This window comes from Numida meleagris, chromosome 22 (genome assembly GCF_002078875.1).
Source record: "Numida meleagris isolate 19003 breed g44 Domestic line chromosome 22, NumMel1.0, whole genome shotgun sequence".
Taxonomy (NCBI): domain Eukaryota; kingdom Metazoa; phylum Chordata; class Aves; order Galliformes; family Numididae; genus Numida; species Numida meleagris.
In genome coordinates, this window is record NC_034430.1 from 4,941,695 (window position 1) to 4,963,322 (window position 21,628).

Sequence of the window (21,628 nt, forward strand, 5' to 3'; positions counted from 1 at the left end):
AGTATGTGTGAAAGAAAATCAAATACCGAGCTCAGCTCCTTGCCAGCGTGGAATCCCAAGTACAGTTCAAAGACACTGCCCCGCCAGCTTCCCTCTGTGTGTGGTCGCTGCTGCAGCATCCATGGGCTTTTGCCCCTTCCTCCCTGCATGCCCTGTCTGACCTGTGTCAGCTGTATGTGAAGTGCTGTTAATTACCAGGGGCTTTTTTTGTAGTCCTCTTCTGGTGATATTCGGGTGGAAAAACAAAGCAGCCATCTGTCAGCCCCTCCTTGAAATCCTGCATCTTCCCTGGGACTGGGACTGCACGGCTAGCCTGCAGCTATGGCATGCGGGGTGAATTTCAAGCAGCCTCGGCGCTTCGGCTGGAATTGTTTCAGGGGCAATGGCTGTTCTAGGGAAAGTTGTCCTCTGGGGCCAGGAGGAGTGGAGAAAACAGAGAAAAGAATGAGTTTGGCTTTTATTATGCTGATTTTTGTGTGGAGAGTGGCAGAGAGAGTGAAGTGGGAACGCAGCAGTGCCACAGAGGTGGGGGGGGGCAGGTCCCGGCTGGGCAGGTTCCCCATTGAGCCACGCTGATGTGCGACTCCAGTGGGATTTCTGATAGATGAGCTCACATCTTTGCTTTGTACCCATGATGCACTGTCAGCTGCGGAGCAAAATGAAAGATCAAAGTAAGGTTACTAGCAAAAATCTTAAGTGCTCATACGCTTCAGTGCAGTGAGGTTCGGTGTGCAGTCTGTGTAAAGCCTTGGCTGGGTTCAGAGGGGAAGGTGAAACTTCAGAACAATAGTTGGGGGGATTTCAGCCTGGGAGGAGTGCATCCTTTGGGATGAGTTAGCTGTGGTGAGCAGGTTTTGGCTTTGGGCTGGAAAAGTGCTCTCCTTGGGAATCCCATTAAGGTCTGGGGAAGTTAGCACAGTCCTTAACAAAGTGCTTCTTTGCAACGCCAGCTTGGTTAATGCTGCCATTCCTGGAAGCTGCTTTGTTCATAGCAGATTCACTGGAGCCTGACAAGCATTAGTCTGGCAAAGCAAAAGGATGATAAGTTCTTCACTACACAATAGGAAGGACAGTGACAAAACAAAAGCTTAAATACAGGAAAGACGTTGCTTGCAATTTCCTAAAATTTATCTTTTGTTCCAGTGGTTGCTTAAGAATTTTTTTAAAGCCTTTATCTCAGTATCTCCATATGCATTAGCTTGTGAAGCAAGATTACATTTCTGTGCCTCAGTTACACGTGGGGGATTTATGGCTGCAGAGCAGCGCCAGGTGAGTCCCCAAACCTGGCTGCAGTCCGTTTAAAGGAGCTCCCATTCAGCTGCTGCAGCCAGAAGATGCCACCAGCTATCCTTCTGAATTGGTCTGGGTGTGAATATCTGTAACAGGAGCTGTCTTTTCTCATTGGGAAATCACCTGAATTCTAACCATCAGTTTGCATCACGTTATCTTGCAAACCACGGAACTTGAGATGCGCGTTTCGTATTCATACCCTGATATTTGTCAATGGAGACCGCGCTTTGTTAGCGCTGTGAGAGGCAAGCAGGCGTTCGGAGAGCTCTTCCCAGATCATCTCCCTGCTGTGTGTCCTGTGAGCATGGTAGGTCTGCAGCCACGGGCACAGCGTGGGTCAGAGCCCATTGGTTCCCACCTCCATCGCAGCAATGTGCCCTGATGCCGTGCTGCTGAGCACCCAGGTCTGGCTCCTCGTGCACGGGGCACCGAGTGGGAAGGAGCTCCCAGGTGAGGTGCTCTGAAGCAGGAGGTTTTCTCACGCTTCTTCAGTGCTTCCTGTTTCTGTTTCAGGCCAAAAGTGAAGAGGCGTGAAATTGAAAGCAAATGAAGCAAAACTGATTACTTTTCACCCATCCAAAGGAATGGGAAAGAAAAAAAAACCTCACCTTATTTCAAATCCATTATTATTTTGCCAGAAGTATTTTGCCCATCCTGAGCATATAAACATACACTCAGCATTACTTATGGGCTATTTAAGGTGGAAATTCCTCACAGAGTTTGCACTGTCGTGCAAAATCTGTTGCAAGGCAAGCTGTTTAAAAAACATCTAGTACCGTTTGCTGTTGAAACAAATGGGAAATGGTGCTTGAGCCTGAAACAACTTTGTGTGAAAGCCCAGAGGTCGTCTTTGGAACAGGCAGCCTGGTTTGCTGGCATGAGTGGGAGGAGGCTGTGCTGCACCCGGGCTGGGAGATCCTGATGTAATTTGTCCTTTCTTCAGTCTGTGGTGACTGCTGTGAAAAACTCTTCTAAGCATTTTCTCTGGGTGTTGCTTTAAGGCTTAGTGCTTATCAAAGGCTTGCATGTGTTCACAGGCACGGAGCTCGTGATGCGCGGGGCAGGCAGCGCTCTTTGATGGAGCTGTTCTGAACGCGCTGATAAAAGCCTGGCCTCCCTGTCTAGGAGCTCCTGCAGGCTTTGAGTTTTCCTTGAGAAAGGAGAGGGGAAGCGCGGGAAGTCTCTGCTTTCCTTGGGCTAATGAGCCAATTCTCGTGGCATTTTTGTCTTGGTTCTTTTGTAAACATTTGGCAGCCTGACTCCATGCTCACTGGGACATGGTGGTGAAGTCCTCAACTTCTAAAGTGGGTGACTGAAAATAAAACACTAATTCTAAATGAGCAAGTGCTGTTCTCACTTTGTAGCCCAATAAATCAAAGGCTGAGCTAGCTGTGGTTTTTCTGCATCCCTCTATGAGTCTTTTGCTGTCACCACGCAACCCAGTGCTTCCTTAAGCTCGAGCTCCTGCCTTCCTTTGTGCCGCTGAGGATGACTGGGGCAGTTCAGCAGAGGAGCGTTCAGCTGGAGGCGTGCTGGTGTGTCAGGAGGTGAGTGGTGTCCAAGAAGGCACGGACCCTCAAGGGAACAGGGAAGCGGTCAGGAATGAGGAGAACACATCAGAAGCAGCGGGGCCATCTCAGCAATCAGCCTGCGCTCCTTGGCAGCCGCCAGCAGTGAGTTGAGCGCTGAGCATCGCGGCTTCTCAAAGAAAGAGCAGAAGCTGAGATCAAGCACGTGGCTGGGACATCTGACAGCTGGCTGGGAGGCTGGCTGCCAGGTTGAAGCCCCATCAGCTTGTTAGATGAAAGGCAGCGAGGCTGTTCCTAACAACACGAGAGGCAGAAAGTGGTCATAAGAAACCGCTGGATGCAGCTTTTGTATGAAAGGGCCTAAAAGTGAACGTTAGCAATTCAGGGAGGTAAAGACTTGCAGAATGAATAAATACTTTGGAAATGTAGATGGAGCACTTAGTCTTGTGAAGGGCTTGTGTGCTGCGGTGGACTCTGGGCTGTGCATCTGCCCTGCTCACCCTCAGGGCCTGGGCTGGCCAATGCAAGATGCAGTTCACTCATTCCCGTGGGCTGTGATGACCGTTCTGCACAAGAGTATATGTCCGAGAGGAGCACTGGAGGTTTGCCTGTCTGTGGCTCCCAAAATGGGGAACTGGTGTTCTAGGAAAAACCAGTGGCAGCTGTTCCTGGTGGTAACATCTCGAGCCTTTTGTGCCCTTCTTATGGGATCTCTGGGACGGCTGTTGTGTGAAGGAGGCCATAAAGTGAATCCTATTTTTTGCTAGGGGAGAAAAAAGGAACAAAAGCAAGACCTGGGGGCTTGGCTGTTTTCTCCTTCTTCCTCCAGCCCCTCCCCAAATACTAAAAGCCTGTGATTTAATACTTAGACGCGCTATAATTGTTCACAGACCCATTGCTCTCAGAAAAACCCTCATCTTTAATGAGCAATTTCCAAATGACAAAAGAGCAGGATTAATCAAAGCCTCTAATTATATTTTGTGCAGAAAAAAAAAAAAGAAAGGAAGCAAAGGGAAAAAAAAGCCCTCAGAAGAAGGAAAGAAACATCCAAGTCCTGAAGGCTCTTAGTCTTTACTGGAATTTTCATATGTAAATGGGGTTTTTAACTCTGCAGGGCATAGTGAACAGAGAAAAATGCCTTCATTTTGTCTAACTGCTTGTAATCATTTTGCAGTAATTGCAGCCATGCTGCACATCTGGAGAGTCAACCAGCTAGCACGTGGCCCTGTGCGTTTTCATGGCAAGAGCAGGCAGCTCTCAGATACTGACGTGATAGGTGCCAGTGAGATAATGTGAACAGATGTACCACATCTGAAGTATTGTATGTTCAATCTGTGTTCAATATGTCCTGCCTTGCAGAGTTTCCTGCAACCTCCTGTGGAAGAGGGAGAGCGAGCATAGAGAGTTGCCTCGTTGATTGGTTTTTGAGTACCAGTTAATGTGTGTGAACTGAAGCTTTCCTTCTCGCAGTATATTTGTACTGGAGCTGAGCGTCAGTGAATGATCTAGACCAGAATCTGACCCAAGTAATTTCCCACATTCAGCAGCGTGAGAGAATGTTTGAAATCTAAATCCTCCAGTGGTACTGGTCTTTATGATATGCTTAAGTGAGAATCCAAAGCAGTAACAGCCAAAAATTATGTCATTTTCCACAATTTGAAAATAGCTGTACCAGACCAGTAAAGATCTTGGCAATTTTGTCTTACAGAAAATCCCAGGGAATCATGCTTTGATCCTGGATCAATTAAAAATGGTACACGAGTGGGTACAGATCTGAAACTGGGATCTACAATTACCTACTACTGTGATGGAGGGTATGATATCGAAGGGGTCTCCACGCTGACGTGTATAATGGGAGAGGATGGAAAACCTGCGTGGAACAAACCCCGACCTACCTGTACAGGTAAGGGGAAAGGGCCTAACACTAAAGCAGTTTATTCCATTGCAGCACTTGGTGTTACTTTTGTGTAGAACTGCTTGCAAAGGGGCAGAAAAGCATTCCGTAATTCTTTCATTTCTACCACCCTAGGGTCAGAAAGAGTTGACTTTGATAAGAATTCTTGAACCTTCATTTTAAAGAGGAAGGAAACAGGACAGAAGAGATGATCTGCATAGCAAAGCCTGTTTCCCTCGTGCGTGGCAGAATTCAGGAACCTACTTAAACATTTGCTTAACTGAATCCCTGCTAATCAAAGCCCTTAAGCACGTGCTGTCCTGAGTAGGGTCATAACTTGAGAGAACAGGCAATTTTTCTTAGCCGTTCTGTGTTGTGTTTCTGTGTGTGTGTGTTGTCTTCTGGCTTAATGAGAAAATGATTTAAATGATGGGTTTGCTGTTAGATCTTCTTAACATAAGAAGCTGCAGAAGAGATAGCTGTCGTCTGATGGCAGGAAGAATGGGATCTTGGGCTCCCATCAGAGCCAAGCTCCTGCCACTGGGAAAGGCAAAAAGAGCAGGAGCTCGTGCTGTCAGGCCCTGAGCTCTGAGAGCAGATGGAGAGTAGTGCAAATCACCCATTAGGCTACAATACCATACATGGCATCCCTTAGCCTCAGCATGGTCTTAATAATTAAATGTGAAGCAGGCATGAACTCAGGTTAGGATAAGCCTTATTTTTCTTAATAAGAACTTGCAGCGAGAGCTGCAATGCCTGAAGCACAGAATCGATCATAGGTCGGGGCAGCTGACACTGCTCAGAATTACAAAACGTGGGCGGAGATGGATTTCAGAGCAGCAGGAAAAAGGCTGGTGGTTCAGAGAAGGCTGTGGGAAGGGTATGCTCGGTGATCTCCTCTTGTCTTTGTCTTACAGCACCCTGTGGCGGTCAGTACACAGGCTCAGATGGTGTAGTCCTCTCTCCAAATTATCCCCAGAATTACACCAGTGGACAAGTCTGCTTGTACTTCATCGTGGTGCCGAAGGACTACGGTATTTTTTTTTCTTGACAGATTTTCAGACACCTGACTTTGTTCTGATGAAGCAGTAGAATAAATGCATGTGTTAATAGATGTAAGGGAAATAGGAAGATGGCACTGCTGCGTGCTAATTGTACTTTGAGGTCATTGAAGCTTATGGAAATTTTCTGAATTTCAGAATTATCAAAAATGAGGGAAAAAAACAAATCTAACAAAAACCACGGTCTTGTCATTCTCCTTCCAGTTCCTGTGCTTTATCCGGTTGTGCACAGTTGAAAAATCAGCAAAAAATAATTCATGGTGCTTAATACTAACAGCAGACTCTGAGAGTACAGAATGTATTTGCTGTAAATGCATTCTAACCGAGGTTCTAAATAATCTGTCTGCATGGAGAAGCACATACACGTGTAGTTCTGTTGACATGCAGCTAGGACTTACAGGTAATACTGCGTAAATCAAATGGTATTGTTTGAGCAATGCCAGATGTATTTTGAAGATTCTGACAACCCTGTTCAATGATTAGGACCGAGCTTTGTGAGCTAGCTCCTGTCTGGTGTCATATGGTACTTACGGTCAGCTGATAGAAAAGCTGTCAAAACTGAAACGATGGCTTTCCCAGATGTTCTGAGAGAGGGCAGGCATTTGTATTGTTTATTATACCTTGCGTGAGTAAAGTTTCCTTGTAGATGTTATTTTTCTTGTATGTTCATTGTGACATGTGCATGATACACTTTTAAATGAATGCAGTACAGTTACAGATTAAAGGAAAGCACCTTCTAAGAGAGGAAAGGGAAAGCTTGCTGGTAAATGAAGTATTAACAGCACCAAATCTATGGTTTGGTAGCTGGCTTGAATGAGCTGATATTCTGCATCTATTTGCTCATTCAGTCTGTCTACTGAATTGAGACATAAATGCCCATTAAAGTCAGACTCATTTAAATGGATTGTCATTCTTTTATTAATTTTGGTCAGTTACGATAAAAGCATGGTGGACATTGTAGGAACGTTTGAGGCAGGTGTCTTGATGGGTGTTGGTATTGGTTAACATATTTTCTTATTTGAAGGGAATTTGAAGCTCTGTAAGAGTGCTTGCACTGATAGCTCTGGCAGGTGAAGGTCTCTAAATTCAGTTATTTGATACAGTTTCTCAGTGCATTATATTGATCTTGTTCCAGTCAGTCCCTGTGGCCTTTTCAGTTGTTTTTGATTTCCTTTGCTAAGATAGCAAGGTGTGAAATAAGGATGCCGTTCACTTCAGTTATAAGCTCCCTTCACTTGAATTGCCCTTCTGCCCAAATGGATCTGGGTTACGTCTAAGTTCCTGCCTCTAACTGATGAAATACTACACTGTGCTCACACTTCTTAACCTGCTTTACTGCAGCTGATCTTGATACTGTCTTAAGAAACACAGTATCTAATGGGCTAGGCAGTCCTGATCTGCAAGTGTGACTTCTGCCAACTATAGGATGACAGCTAAATTAGTTTCTTTTCTCCACCCGCTACCTTTCAATGGCTTCGTTGAAAGCAACCAGGAAAACCATTAGTAGCAAATGTTATGCATTTCCCATCTCCTTCACTTTGCCGCTTCTGTGGACAGCAGGCATCAGGGTGTGCTGTCGTCACTTTTTCAGTGTTCCTAGCATCAAAGCTGTGCTGGAAACCTGAATATGCAGGAAACAAATGTTATAGCTTGGTGAATGATGAATTTCACAGCAAGAGACCTCTCAGCTTGTGCATCTGCAACTGGGCTCTTACAGCTTGAAAATGCAAAGGGAGGAGAGGAGAGAAGGGTGGGGTAGGGGGTGAAACTTGTATGGGCAGATTTGGGAGGAAAAGAACCTGTTATTTTATTCTGAAAAATAAAGATAAATAACTGAAGTATTTTGTGCTAATTAAGCAAACAAACAAACAACCCTCTGATCCTCTCATTATTTTTTCCTCCCTTTTTATAACTGCATGCCCGTAGGCCCACTGACAATGTATGCGGTGAGACCCAGCGATCTGAGTGGCCTTATTAGCAGTCTCTATAGACAGGCCTAGGACTGGCTGTTTGTAAAATTGTGAGTGTCCTCCTCCCTAGCAGTGGTCCTCCCTGGCCAGAGTGGCACAATCTAGAAATTCATTCCTTCAGAACAGGGACTGTTGTTTTGTTCAGGTTTTGTACAATTCCTAATGCAGTGGGAGCCCAGTTCATGACAGAGACTCAATATAAATAACAAATAATAATTATCTGTTGGTGAAATTACATACCTTGTGTTATGTAGGCAGGAAAATGGGATGATTCATAAAGCAGTCCCTTTTGGCCTATGAATCAGCGTTAAAGCGTACTAGCAGACAAACACGGGGGAGGCTGGTTGCTGCTTCTGTTATGCTGACTTTGTGGATAAATAAAGGGCTCCCAGCTTCCGGGGCTGTCAGTCAGGCCCTTGTTATCCTTGCCAGATTCCTGAAATAAAAGCAGCTGAAATGCCTCAGCTCAGGGCCTGGTTGTATATTCCTCGGCTCAGGGCTGGGCTGTGTAGCCACAACTTGGCCTGACCACGTAGGCTGCAGCTCGGGTCCTGGCTGTGTAGGCCGCAGCGTGGCCTGGCCTGCCTGATGGGCTGCCTCTCTCTGCAGTGGTCTTCGGGCAGTTTGCCTTCTTCCAGACTGCACTCAATGACATCATCGAGGTTCACGATGGCCCCAACCAGCACTCCCGGCTCCTCAGCTCCCTCTCAGGCTCTCATACAGGTAGGGACCTGCCCCTGTTCCCATGGGAAAAAAGTAAGTTAAAAGATAGTCTGATATTCAATCATAGAATGGCTTGGGTTGGACGGGAACTCAAGGATCATCAAGCTCCAATGCCCCGGCCGCAGGCAGGGCCACCAACCTCCAGATCTAATACCAGACCAGGCTGCCCAGGGCCCCATCCAACCTGGCCTTGAACACCTCCAGGGACGGGGCATCCACAGCCTCTCTGGGAAGCCTGCTCCAGCACCTCACCACTCTCTTGGTAAAGAACTTCTCCCTGATATCCAACCTAAATCTTCCCTCCTTCAACTTAAAACCATTGCCCCTTGCCCTGCCATTATCTACCTTTGTAAAGAGTTGACTCCCCTCCTCCTTCTAGGCTCCCTTCAGGTCCTGGAAGGCTGCAGTGAGGTCACCCAGCAGCCTTCTCTTCTCCAGGCTGAACAAGCCCAGCTCCCTCAGCCTGTCTTCGTAGGGGAGGTGCTCCAGTGCTCTGATCATCTTTGTGGCCCTCCTCTGGACCCGCTCTAACAGCTCCCTGTCTTTCTTGTATGCTTTGCTCTGTGCATAACAGTATTGTGTGCAAGCCCTAGAGAAGCTTCAGTAAGCCATTGGTATAGCTGATGCTGTAATCTGTCTTCTGTGTTTCTATTCTTTCTCCTCATCCAGGTGAATCATTGCCATTAGCTACCACCAACCAGATTCTCATCAAATTTAGTTCCAAGGGGCAATCTACAGCCAAAGGCTTTCATTTTGTCTACCAAGGTGAGTACAGTTGTGTTCTGAAGGTGTCCTTGGGTAGATATTAAGAGATAATGGTCAAAAATATGTCTTCAAGTGTTGTAAACAGTATTAACTGCTTTCAGCATCTGTGGGTCATTGCGCACTTTCTATCTGAACAGGAAATACCAATGGAGATGGAGATAATTTTGGTAGCAGGGAGCTTGCAGGTGTCTGTGGTTCCTGGAGGTACTTAGTATTCAGACCTTCCACTTGCACTCAGCCTCAGCCCTCGCACATCCCAGGATTAGTATCAGAAGTATCTCATTGAATCATGCCTGCATACACAGTGAGTTCTTGAGATTTATACCCAAGCAGTTTTTCCCACTGGCATTTTATCATATTTCTCAGCGTAAGCAGCTGAACACTTGTCTAGCAGCTCTGCAAAATCCTTCCTCTCTGCGTGTCATAGGCTTAGGTCCCCTGCTGTCAAACTTTTGCCCTTTGATCCTTTCAGTAACAGCTTGCATTGCATCGAGTGAGTCCCACTTAGAGATTTTAAAGTAGTAAATAGAAAGTGATGTACAGAAGAGTGGGAAAACAGAAGTGTTTTTCTCACCCACATGCTTTGTCTAGTTGTGGTTCAGCCAAGCATTCACATGTGTTACTGTAAAAGGGGCCACAGGCAGCAGGGACTATTTGTACCTTCTCCAGGGGTGAAGTAAGGCATGTTCTGGATTTTGTAGTATCCAGAGATACATTCTCTTTAATTTCTACCTAATTATTTTAAACAACTGTAGTTCTGACAGTAATCATTAAAGATTTTGCCAAAACAAATTTTTTTATGGAATCAGTAAGGATTACTTCCTCCTTCCTGTATGCCAGTTATGAGCTGCATACTTCTCAGTGATTGCTGCAATAGTCAAAGCAAGAGGCATGCCTGGTTCTGACCTGCCTGGCTGGGATCTAATAGCATGTACTCTCATTTTTATATCAATGAGCTCTGCCTCTCTCAAAGACTCCCCCATTCAGTGATGGTACATGTACAGCAAGTTCCCCTGAGGTTAAGGAATTGGAAGCCTACATTTGAAAGCAGCCTGGATGGGAGAGCAGAGCTGCAGGGTCAGACACACATGGAAGATTCTTTTGGTGGTTTGGAGACAGGCGAGGCAGATGCTCATTGGCTCCAGATGGCTGCACTGGGGCTATCTGAGCAATGGTACAGATCCACAAGTTTTCTGGCTATCTTGGTTTTAGCTAAAGTTGCACATCACTGTAAGTGGATTGTTTCTGCCTCTCCATTCCCCTCCCAAGGCCGTCAACACCTGTCACAGCGCAGTGTCTCACTGTCCACTTTCCCAGGCAGCCCATGTATTGGTAGTGGAGCCATAGCATGTGTGACTGCTGAAGGAGTCAGAGGCACAGTGGGTAAAACAAAAACACAGAATTATTTGACGTTCATCTTCCTGAAACAAATGAAAATCAGACAAACAATACAGCTAATGTGTTCATCGTCTGTAAGTTTTCCCCCATCCCAGCAACTCAGGCATTAAACACTAATAAATTGTAAGGCAACTCAGAGAAAAATACAAATTGATTTCTTCCTCAGCAGTAGACATTTCTTTGACTCATACTTCCCTCCAGTTTTCTGTCAGACTCTCTTTCTTTCTTTAACTATTGTTTCCAGTATTGAACAGGAACACAGACAGTTTCAACGATTGGTGATGCCGTATCCCAACTTAAATTCCCCTTTTCTTTCTCTTACCCTTCCCATCACAGAGAAGGTTGTTTAAAATTACTGTCATTTGTAGTAAAGTGGCCAAGAGAGCTGAGGAAGAGCCTCAGTGGAAAACTCTATCATTATATAGCAAGCCAACTTTTTGGAAAGTCATTGCTGAATTCCTTGGTTTCTCTATGCAGAAATGACCTTTTGGATGCAGTGATACATTTTCTGAAGGCGTTCAGTCCCCTCTTCAGAAAGCATCCATGGTTCTGTAGTGTCCTAAATACTTTTATTTCAGATAACACTTGAATTGACAGAAGTTTGGGTGAAATGTTGTTTCTTTTTCTTCTCACTGGTTGTGCTTGGATTCAGCCACTCTTTGGGGTTTTAGTGTCATCAAGTTCCTGTGTTATTTTTGTTGGATCTTTAACTTGACAACAAGAGAAAGGTAACTCCAGCCTGCAGGGCTGCGTTGCCTGCCCATCCCGGTCCTGACGGTGGGCTTCGCTGTGCCGTGGCACAGATTGTGCTGAGCAAATGCAGAGCCAAAAGCTGACCCCTGTCCTCCCAGAGCTCACTGCCTGCACTCCCCTCCTGTACTGATGAGTGTTTACAATGCGGACACTTCACATTTCCCAAACGTTTGCTACAACCATTCCGTTCGTTCTATTTTTGATTGTTGTTTTTTTCTTTTCCCTTTGCTTTGCCGTTGCACATCTGCTGATGGTTCCTGTGCCACGCCAGCGGTTCCTCGCACCAGTGCCACGCAGTGCAGCTCGGTCCCGGAGCCGCGCTACGGCCGGCGGCTGGGCAGCGACTTCGCGGTGGGGGCTGTGGTGCGCTTCGAGTGCAGCGCCGGCTACGTGCTGCAGGGCTCCCGCAGCATCGAGTGCCTCACCATGCCTGGTGCACTGGCTCAGTGGAACGTCTCTGTACCCACCTGCGTGGGTAGGTGTCCCGGGCTTGGGGGGTGAGCGAAAGGCAAAACGATACAGCTTGTTTGTGCTAGGGAAATGAACGGCAGCTGTTGGGATGGTTCAAAGAAAACCGGGAAAGCTATTTCTTGCCTCGTACATGCCAACAGGCCTGTTTATGTACAAAGACAATTAAACTAAAATATTTGAGAAAGGACATGTGGATCCAGTTCTCAGGTCTGGAATCGAGGATAGCATCTGCTGTAAATAGGATCTGAAGATGCTTTCCCTTTCTTCAGAGGAGAGCAGTCCTGAATGGGTTTCATGGGCTGAAACACTCTGTGCTGCCTCCGCCTCAGGACTGCTTGCAGCTGATGACAGAAGTTATTTGGGAGAGTTACAGAAAAGAGATTATTCCTGCAAATCGTGTCTTTAAATCATGATCCAGTTCTGCTTGTTTTGTTTTTTTTTCTGTCAATGAACAGATACTTTAAAGAGAGTATTCCTGTATAAAAGCCAAAGCCTTTTATGTTCAAGCATTGCTTTGCTTATTCCAGTGCCATGTGGTGGAAATCTGACTGAGCGCAAAGGCACCATCCTCTCCCCTGGCTTCCCAGAGCCGTACCTGAACAGCCTCAACTGTGTGTGGAAGATATCAGTCCCCGAGGGAGCAGGAATCCAGGTACTGAGTTAGCAGCACGATACAGAGAGGAGAAAACACAGCATCTAGTGCACTTAGAGGCTTTGTGCTAGGAAGCTGAGATGGGTTGAGTGTGTAATTCTCTGGAACCAGACATTCATTTACACTGCTGCTGCCGTAAGTGGGTAATGTTCCCATGGATTTTTGCCTCCTGGTGGCACTCTCCGTGGGAAATAGTTGGAACCATGTGGCTGTTTTGCTGTGACAAAATAATTGTGATGTTTTGGGCAAATACCTTTATACTCCTTGATTATGCGACCTTGAAAGCATTGTAAGCCATACCAAGGAAGAGCAGCTTGCTCAGAGTGCCACTGCAGCTTTGTTCTGCCAGCAGAGTTACAGCAGTATGATAATACAATTAGAGCTTTGCTGTTCATTGTCTCCAGGTAAATGGGCTCTCCAGGTTTTGTGTGGTCCTTATCATTTCTCTGCAGAAAGAGTCTTGTCTGCTAGAGGATGGTAAGAATTAAGCCTAACATTAGAGACGAAGTCTAGATTACGTTCCTATTCAGTATACGTGCACTTCACCCTACAGAAAATATCTTACCATGCATTACACTGAAATCAGTTGACGCAGAGGAGATGGATTCTTTAATAGGTTCATTCTTCTCATTAACAGAGGGTTTCTGTCTTCTTTACACCTCTTTGTCTGCAAGGGTTTTGTTTCTGAAGTGCTTTTATTTCTCTATCATGTGTTTGGCCAGAAGACTTGCAGGTGGATTCCTCCTTCTCTGCCACATTGAGCTTCTCTCACCGGTTATATTGAAACATCAGCTCCATGTTGTTGGATTATGGTTTTGCTTCTCCTCAGGGATATTCTTACGTGATGTCACCAGCAGAACTCAGAGCTGCAGCCTGGACTGGAGAGTGTGGAGGCCAAACTGGTGGGGGCTGTAGTGGTACCCCGCGAAACAGTACAGCCTGGAACACCAGCTTGTGCCCTTTGCCAGGTCCAGCAAATTCCCATTTTCTCTCATCTGATTTTGAAGCCATAACCAAGTGTTTTCAAAAGCTTCAGCACTTATTGTCAGTTTCTTTCTGTTCATCTGAAATTTTAGCAATGCTTCAATCCCCTAAATGGCAGAGGGATCCATTTAGCTCAGCTAAATGTCTCCACAGTTGAGGCAGTTTGCAAGTTGCTCGGGACTCCTGGGATCAGGAGGTGATAATTCACTTAATTTTTAAAGTGATGTAAATAGATGTCTGTATTTTGCACTGCTGTGTTCTGAATGCAGACCTTTGCTGCCAGTTTCTCAGCCTGTGGAACTGTTCTTGTGTACATCTCCTGAGCTTAGAGGAACGCAGCTACTACAGCAGGCTGCTAAAAGCATTTCTTGTTTCTCACCTCTTTGGTTGTGCAAATGCAGCTATTGCATGTAGAAGTAGAAAATGTAATGTCAAAGAAGTGTTTCAAAGGATTCCTCCCCTTCTGCTACGTGTGACATTTTGTGAGAGAAGCAGATGTTTTGAGATCTAACACAACATGCAAGCAAATAGCCAAAAAAGCGTGCATCCTGCAGCTGAGGATGTTAGCTGAGCTGTTACCATTGTCAAACCTGAAGCTGAGTTTCCAGTTCTAGAGCAGGAGGTTCTCGGCGGCCCTGCAGCGTCCAACCCCACTCCCAGCTGTGCCAGGAACCCCACACCTCCCCACCCAGCTCTGCCCCTACGCATGGGCAGGATGCAAGGTGACGTTTTCCCCTGACAGCAAACCCGTTCTGGTTCTTCCAGTGGAAGTCCTTTGGTGGGAGGGAGCTGGCCTGCTGCGATCAGCTCGCCCTGCACGCACCACCCTGGTCACCCGCTGCTGCGTGCAACGTGCTCTGGGTTATTAGATACTAATTTAAGCATCAGTTTACCCTTATTTTGTACAACAATTAAAGGTTAAACAGCTGTAAATCAGAGGAGGAGGTGAAATTAAAGCTTTCTTAGTAGCAGCGAGTCACTAGTAGGATTTTTATGTAATCAGTGTACGAGCAAGCACTTCTGCTATGAATTATTCATTCCTGGAGCAAACCTTCCTGGGTGAATTAATTTATATACATGGCAGTAAATAGATGCAGATCCCTTGTGAATCCACATGTCAGACTAGAATTAGGTCCTTAAAAATGTTTATTCCGAGAAGTTGGGGACATGGGGGTGGATAAATAATTTAAAAAATGTAAGAGCAAACAAAATGCACGTTCTCAGTGCATGGTCTTTAATGTAAGTCACAACAGGAGTGTAATTACACGGGCTGAAAGGTATTGACATGGTCAGTGTGATCAGTAATGGCTCTGCAGGGGTTACTGCAATTTCTGCTAGATGAACTCTTACTTTTGTTTGGGAAAGAAACTTTGCTGGAACTTTTTAGTCTGCTTTCTTATTCAGAATAAATCAATGAGGAGAAAGGTCAAAATGGCAGAAATCATGGGATTTGATTTCATGTGTTTTATGTTTACCAGAGCAAAAGCAAACTAGGTATTTGGAGTAGACGTGTAAGTACAGAATGAGAACGTAAGGAACTAAGGGAGGGCTTCACCGAATTTCCAGAGGGAAGGAGAGAGTGTATGCATGCATCTGTGAGCGTGCAGTCTAGATTTCCAATGCGATGAAGCCTCTTCCAAGAATTCTGTCCAGCAAATGTGCCCTGCTGAGCTCAGTGCTTAAGGGAGTAATTCTGTTGAATTCAGCAGGACTGCTGAGATCAGAAGCACCAGGCTTCGTAGGAAATCTCCATCCAAAGAGACCTCAAAGAACCGAGGCTCTGCAGTAAGCAGATGTGTGAGGGTGATGTAAACACACATCAATCTGCCAGAGCTACCAAACCTTCCTCCCCAAACCCAGTGGCGGTACTGAGCAGCAGTGCCACTGCCATGGGGAAATGGAGCCTTTTGTCAGGGGCCAGTTCCATGCTCCTGTCTTTCAGGGCCTCTTTTTTTAGGTTGGTGGCCTAGGAAATAAGTTTGATTGTCTGAAAATTTCATCTAGAGCATGCAGATTCAGGGTGTTTTTTCCATGGAATCTTGGCTCTCTCTCAGGTTTGCTGTTGGACTCTCTCAGGCAGTTCAGCAGACTTGATCTACAGCACAGCTTATTTTTCATAAGGGGCCACTGAATACTTCGAAATCCCAGAACTTGGAAATAAAGGCAGAATTCATTTAAATGATAATCAAGGAAAACAAATCTACCGCACAATTACATCTCTATCATTACTCAAGTGTAAGAGCTGCTATTCAATGTAAATGCAGACTTGTGAGGTACCATGATATTACTCATTTAAGGACTGCGTTGAAGTTCTGACTCATGGAGTCAAGTGACTTGTATAAACCTTCAAACCCTATGGAGAAGGGTGGGAAATTTGAAAATGCAACTTGAGTGATAGGATTAAAAGCTGGGAAGCAAGACAATTGCAAAGAGCTTCACTGGATTAAAAGATCTTGAGATATAATGGAGGTTTCCTTGTTCTTGTAATAGTTTCTGGGTGGCTAGTGATTGCTTTCATGTGAACATATTGCAAAAGTCTTCAGGAATTTCTTTTTTTCTCCCCCTTTTCTGTTGTTACTTCAGATACAGGTGATCAGTTTTGTCACTGAGCAGAACTGGGATTCCCTGGAAGTGTTTGATGGAGGAGATAACACAGCCACCATGCTGGGAAGTTTCTCTGGTATGTGTTCAGCCTCGTGTTCAGTGAAATCCATTGTGCAAGCTTCAATTCTATTAGCATCAGCTGGACTTCAGCACATACATAAAGTTAAGCATATGTTTCACTGCTTCACAAACATAACAGATTTAAGCATGTGCTTAAAGGGAATTGTATGTTTTGTTGAATTGGGAATTTAAACATTGTATGCCTGCAGGAAACGTTGATAGAGAGTCTTAGAAACAAAGCCAGTGGTTTGGGTTTTTTGGGGTGGGATGCTGCAGTTATGAAATCAGATGCTTAAAGGAAAGAAAGAAGGCTAGGCTGGAGACCTAGCAGCCCTGGCAGAAGCTTGCCTGTGGTCTGAAGACCTTGGAGAGGTCTTTCAATCATCCCGTTGGCATACACATGCTGGAAATCACCAGCACCTTCAAGATCTTGCAGCAGCAGCGAGGCGAATGCTAGTGTGTGTAGCTCTGAGTGTTATGTCTGTTACAAAAACTTGCCCTAAGCCCATTTTTATTATTTTAACCCTTGCTGGAAAGCAGTGTACTGCAGACGAGCCTTTCCTCTTCCCCTTTTATCCACCTCCCTGATGTGCTCTGGCATGTTCTCTAAGGTGTGCTAACTTGTGACCACTTCCACAGCCTGGAAGTGGAAGTTCTGCAGCGCTGCTGGGTTGTGCTAGCTCATACCACTGCATGGGCAGGTTAACCTACCTGGCTGATTGCACCGAAACGGAGCAAGGGCTACAAAACAACATTTCTGCTTTATACTGGGGACTGCAGCTTTTGGCAGAGCAGGGAGTAACAAGCAGCCCAGAAGCACCGTGAAGCTTTCAAATAGCAGAAATACTTGCCAACCAACGGCCCTGATTCTTGCTTGCTGAATGAGCGTGGGTTCAGAGGGCTTTGAGGCTGGAAGGGAGGGTCATGCGTAACGGCTGGCAGGCTCTGCTCCCTGAGCTGCATTTTGGATAGAACCACCCTGACCTGCTGCTGCAGCAGCTTCCAGGGAACGAAGCAGGAGAAGGAATCTGGAGCTCTACCCAGACTGTTTCCCTTCAGCAGTTCCTTTCTCTGTGCTTTTAGTCCGTCTGGTCTGTAAGTGGTAAAACTTCACATGATGAAATTCATCATTATACTTTGAAAAGGCCATTGCAGAGAGGCCTTGGGTATTTCTCAATTGGCCTCATTAGAACCTGATCAAAACCAACAGAGCTTGTTAAGTTAAAGGACTTTCTGTTCTTAGCCTCTTCTGCTGCAAGTCTCTGAGGATATGAAGGAGGAAAAAAGAATCCTCTTCAGTATCTCTGTGCACCTCTTGTTTTCCCAGGAACTACAGTGCCTGCGTTGCTGAACAGCACTTCAAACCAGCTCTATCTGCATTTCTACTCGGATATCAGCGTCTCTGCTGCTGGCTTTCACCTGGAATACAAAAGTAAGAGCAATGCAGCCTTCATCTCACAGTACCTCTGGGCAGTGGAGAAATGGCTACAGAGCTGTTGCCTCGTAGAAGTGGAAGCTGCGCGGTGTGGGGAAGGGGCAGTGAGCTTTAAGGTCTGTGCGTGCGTGGTTCCCTTTTTCTCAAGCTGCAGAGAGGCAGTGAGTGTAAATGGAGAGGAGGATGTGTGGGGTCACGGAGTGGCTTGGCAGCTCTGTTTGGTTCCTGTGTTGTAGTACAGCAGGAGCTGTGGAAGCCAAAGTATTAAAAATTCATGGGGAGTTTGCCTGTTCATCACAGTGCTGTAATCTTAGCTTGGGCAGTGCCTAAACGATGCTTGCCAGATACTAGGAGGGACTGCCTGCTCTTTGCAGTCCTTCCTAGGCATTCAGTATTGGTCATGGCAGGAGGCAGCATACAGGGCTAGGCAGATCTTTGTAGGATTGTTCAGGCTGGAAGGGACCTCAGGAGGTAATCTCATCTAGCCTCCTGCTGAAAGCAAGGTCAGCTATGAGATAAAACTAGATTACTTGCATCTTTATGCAGTCTGTTTTGGAAAAACTCCAAGGATGGAGGCTGCACAAACACTCTGGGCAGCCTTTCACCACAGGATCAGCGCTGCAACCCTTGGCCATCCTGGAGCTCTTCCTGCTGAGCTTGTTCCACTTCTCTGAAGGTTTTCTTACATGGTGGGGAGCAAAACTGAATACAGTATTTAAGGTGCTGTCTAATGAGCGTTGAGTAGAGCTCACAGGTGCAGAATGGCAGCTCTCAGCTCTATTCAGTGCCTCTGAATTGAATGTTCAGCCAGCAGTCGTTGCACAGCAAGCAGGCTTGTGCATTTGCGGGGTACTAAAGATTGGGGTGTGACAGGGCCAGGAGCACGCCTGGTGTGCATGCAGCTCTCTGAGGACTGGTTAATGCATGGTAATGGGCTGGCCCTGTTCCTGCGTTGGTAGCAGTGATGCTGAGCCAATGAGAGATGTGCTGGGACTGCTGTTGTGTTCATGCAGTCTTCCTTGGGGCAATGCAAACATAATTGTTTCTTGCTGGACACCAAGTCTGACAATTCCTTTTGATCACAAATCTTGTGTTCGTCTTTGAAGCCAACCAGTGTTCTGTTTATTTTTTCCAAAGCAGCAAATAGATTTGAAAGTGCATTTCATTTTGCACAACATCCACAGAAAGGGTATAGCTGTTTGACTGCAGGGACTGCTTGTGCTTTTAGAGGGCCAACTGGTAGTAAGCTTTCCAGGTTTATTGTGTTTGCAGATGGAAACCTTGCATATTAATGGATCAAGCAAAATTACAGCAACCAAGAAGATTTGGGAGAGGTGTGCACTAGAGTGCTCTCTGGGAGCTTGGGAAATGTGTGTTGTTACAGAAATCCTCCTGCTGCAACTCTGCTTCTTCCCCACTTCTGTTTCAAGCAATAAATTCTGTGAGGGTTGTGTTGCCACACTGCAATGATCATGTTCAAGCTTTCGTGAGGCTTGGGATTGCCAGGTTTGTTTGGTTTCTTGGCTGAGAAAATTAATAGGTGTTGATTTCCAGGGCAGATGGAAAGCAATGCAATTTTTGCTTTGCTTGTACGACTGAAATTTCATGGTATGTGGGACTGAATGAAACTCAGTGGCTACTGATCGGAATGGGAAGTTGCTCAGGGCTGTTTTCTCCATCTCTCTGAAGGTCAGGCAGCTCAGCCATGGGTGGGCAGGGACTGCCTGCTCTCTTGCTGGGAAGCGTGACTCAGGTTTCTGAAGGAGAGTCACCATCGCCTCTCTCCTTCTTTTCTTCACCTGCTTTTGGCTCAGCCTGCAGCCAGCAGCTGGAGCAGAGCACTAGCCGTGCAGAGGTGTGAGAGGTAATCTTGTGGCAGCAGCAGGATCTCCCTGATCGGAATCATAGCTCAGGTGGAAATGGGATTGAATGACATTTTTGTGGGCCGTTCTGCAGGTGCTGTCAAAGTCTGGCCTCGCTTACCGCTTTTATATCACTTGGAAAATTCATTCTGTAGATGAAAACAGGGAGAGTCGGGTAGGAGAATGAAACTTAGCAGCTTTTACCCAGGAAGGGACAAATTGCATTCTGCAAACACAATATGTCCTTTATATTGGAAGCAAGGGGCAACATGGGTAATTCCCTCACGCATCCTCCCCAGTCTTTCATCGAATGCTGCCTGGTCACTAAAGGAATACACAACATACCATGAATACAGAGGGCTGATGAGGAGGGTTGGTGATGGGAGTTTTGATTCCTGAACCATTGAGAATGAGTCAGCCTGCCCTGGGAATGGATGTGCTGATGCAGATGCAGCTCTTCGGTCGAGCCATTAATGTTCGGTCAGGAATGGTTTTGGCCATGAATCACAAAATGATTAGTGATGCTTTCATTAAGAACAGCGTGTTCCAGATAAAGTGGGGGCACGGGATGTGATTACCTCCATGTCCAGGATGCCTCTGGGCTGTCTTTGAGGAGGATCTGAACACCACCGGACTTCGTCCTGCAGTGTCGGTGCTGGAGGCTGTCAGTAATCAGGGCTGGGATGAAGGGAAGGTGTGTGCTCTCCTCCCACAGCTCTCCCCCCTCTCTTGCCTTTCAGCTGTCGGCCTGTCCAGCTGCCCAGAGCCCCCAGTTCCTGGGAACGGCCTGAAGGTCGGGGAGCGCTACCTGGTGAACGACGTCGTCTCCTTCCAGTGCGAGCCAGGCTACGCGCTGCAGGTAGAGGAATGGGGTTTGTTTTTCTTTTTTTTGGGATAACGACAAGCATTCGGGAGGGAGACCCTCCAAATTTTGTCTTGTTTTTCTCTCCGTCAGGGACACTCTCACATTTCCTGCATGCCAGGCACCGTGCGGCGCTGGAACTACCCCCCTCCGCTTTGCATTGGTAGGATTCCTCCTGCACTTCTCCCCCAGCAGATATTTGTAGTGCCCTTCTAAAAAATCTGTGTAAATCGGATGCTGGTGAAATGGGGGGAAGCTTCTTGCCCAGACTGAGCCAGCTGTGTTGTTAGAGCAGGATCTCTGGGATCTTTAACCTTCTGCATTTCCTGACCCACCCTGGTTCTCAGCCTGTTGTCCCATGTGAAGGTGCTGTAAAAGTGGCTGTATGAACCACAGCGTGCTGCAGCTGATGGCTTTATCTTCTTCATGGTAGGGCAGCACAGCAGCCAGGGGCACGGTACAGTAAGTTTTCTTTCAGGTGCATCCCTTTGGCTGAGGGCTGCTGGAGCGGCAGGAAGGACAGGAGCTGTGTGAAGCTGTGAGTCAGAGAAATGCAGCTTGTTCTGGAAGTGAGATAAAGCATGAAAAGATCTTTATTAGCCGCAAGGGGAAATTTCAGCAGTCATCCCTACGGGGCAACCAGAATGCCTAATTTTAAATGTTTAAAATGTGGTTCTAGTATAAAGTGTAAAAATACAAAAATGGTTTTGTCAATAAAAGCTCATTCAAGAGGAAAAACCTGAAACTACTTTATACTGGGAGCAGATTGACTTTATGGGTTGAGGGTTGTTTGTTTTCGCTGGTTCTTTTTTACACGTTAAGGAAAGATCTGCGGGCTGTGGTTCCTTTTTTTGGAATGCATTTTGATGTCACTGAAACTGCATCTTTTACTGTTTCCCTCCCAGTGTCTCCAAACTGCACCACTTGGTGCCTTGCTGTCCTCACTTTGGTGTCTGCAGCTCCCATGTGACCATAAGGGCCAGGTCTCCTGTGTGTCTGCCTGTAACACCCCACGGTCTGAGGCTGCTGGGCGTTTCAGGCCTTAGGAGGGGAGGACCAGGCAATTAATTTCCATTGAGGCAGAAGCAAGGCCTGGGGGAAGAGAGACAGAGGTGAAAGGAACTCGCTGGAGTTTTTGGATTATCTTCAAGCAGTATTTTGCTTTTAGCAAATCTAGATGTTTAATATTCATATTGCACATTTTACAGCTTTGAGAGAGACATTTATGCATTTAATAGCTTTAGTTAACAGTTATTTCAGGCTCCTGCTGTTTTAGCTTACATCATTTTGCTTTAAAGTAATTATAAGAGCTAAC

The 21,628-nt window shown here is 46.2% G+C and overlaps 1 protein-coding gene across 7 annotated transcripts in view; it reads left to right on the forward strand.

Annotated features, from left to right (window-relative positions):
* Positions 1-21,628, forward strand: part of CSMD2 (CUB and Sushi multiple domains 2) — a 276,129-nt gene that overhangs the window by 198,154 nt on the left and 56,347 nt on the right. For all 7 annotated transcript variants that reach the window (XR_002432467.1, XR_002432468.1, XR_002432469.1 and 4 more), the window contains exons 31-40: positions 4,528-4,722; positions 5,631-5,747; positions 8,354-8,467; positions 9,137-9,232; positions 11,655-11,858; positions 12,382-12,506; positions 16,074-16,170; positions 17,482-17,586; positions 20,192-20,310; positions 20,407-20,476. Coding sequence is in view for 3 of the 7 variants with exons in the window: in XM_021375375.1 (XP_021231050.1) it covers positions 4,528-4,722; positions 5,631-5,747; positions 8,354-8,467; positions 9,137-9,232; positions 11,655-11,858; positions 12,382-12,506; positions 16,074-16,170; positions 17,482-17,586; positions 20,192-20,310; positions 20,407-20,476 (1,242 nt within the window). In the remaining 4 variants the exon portion in view is untranslated. The remainder of the gene's footprint in view (positions 1-4,527; positions 4,723-5,630; positions 5,748-8,353; positions 8,468-9,136; positions 9,233-11,654; positions 11,859-12,381; positions 12,507-16,073; positions 16,171-17,481; positions 17,587-20,191; positions 20,311-20,406; positions 20,477-21,628) is intronic.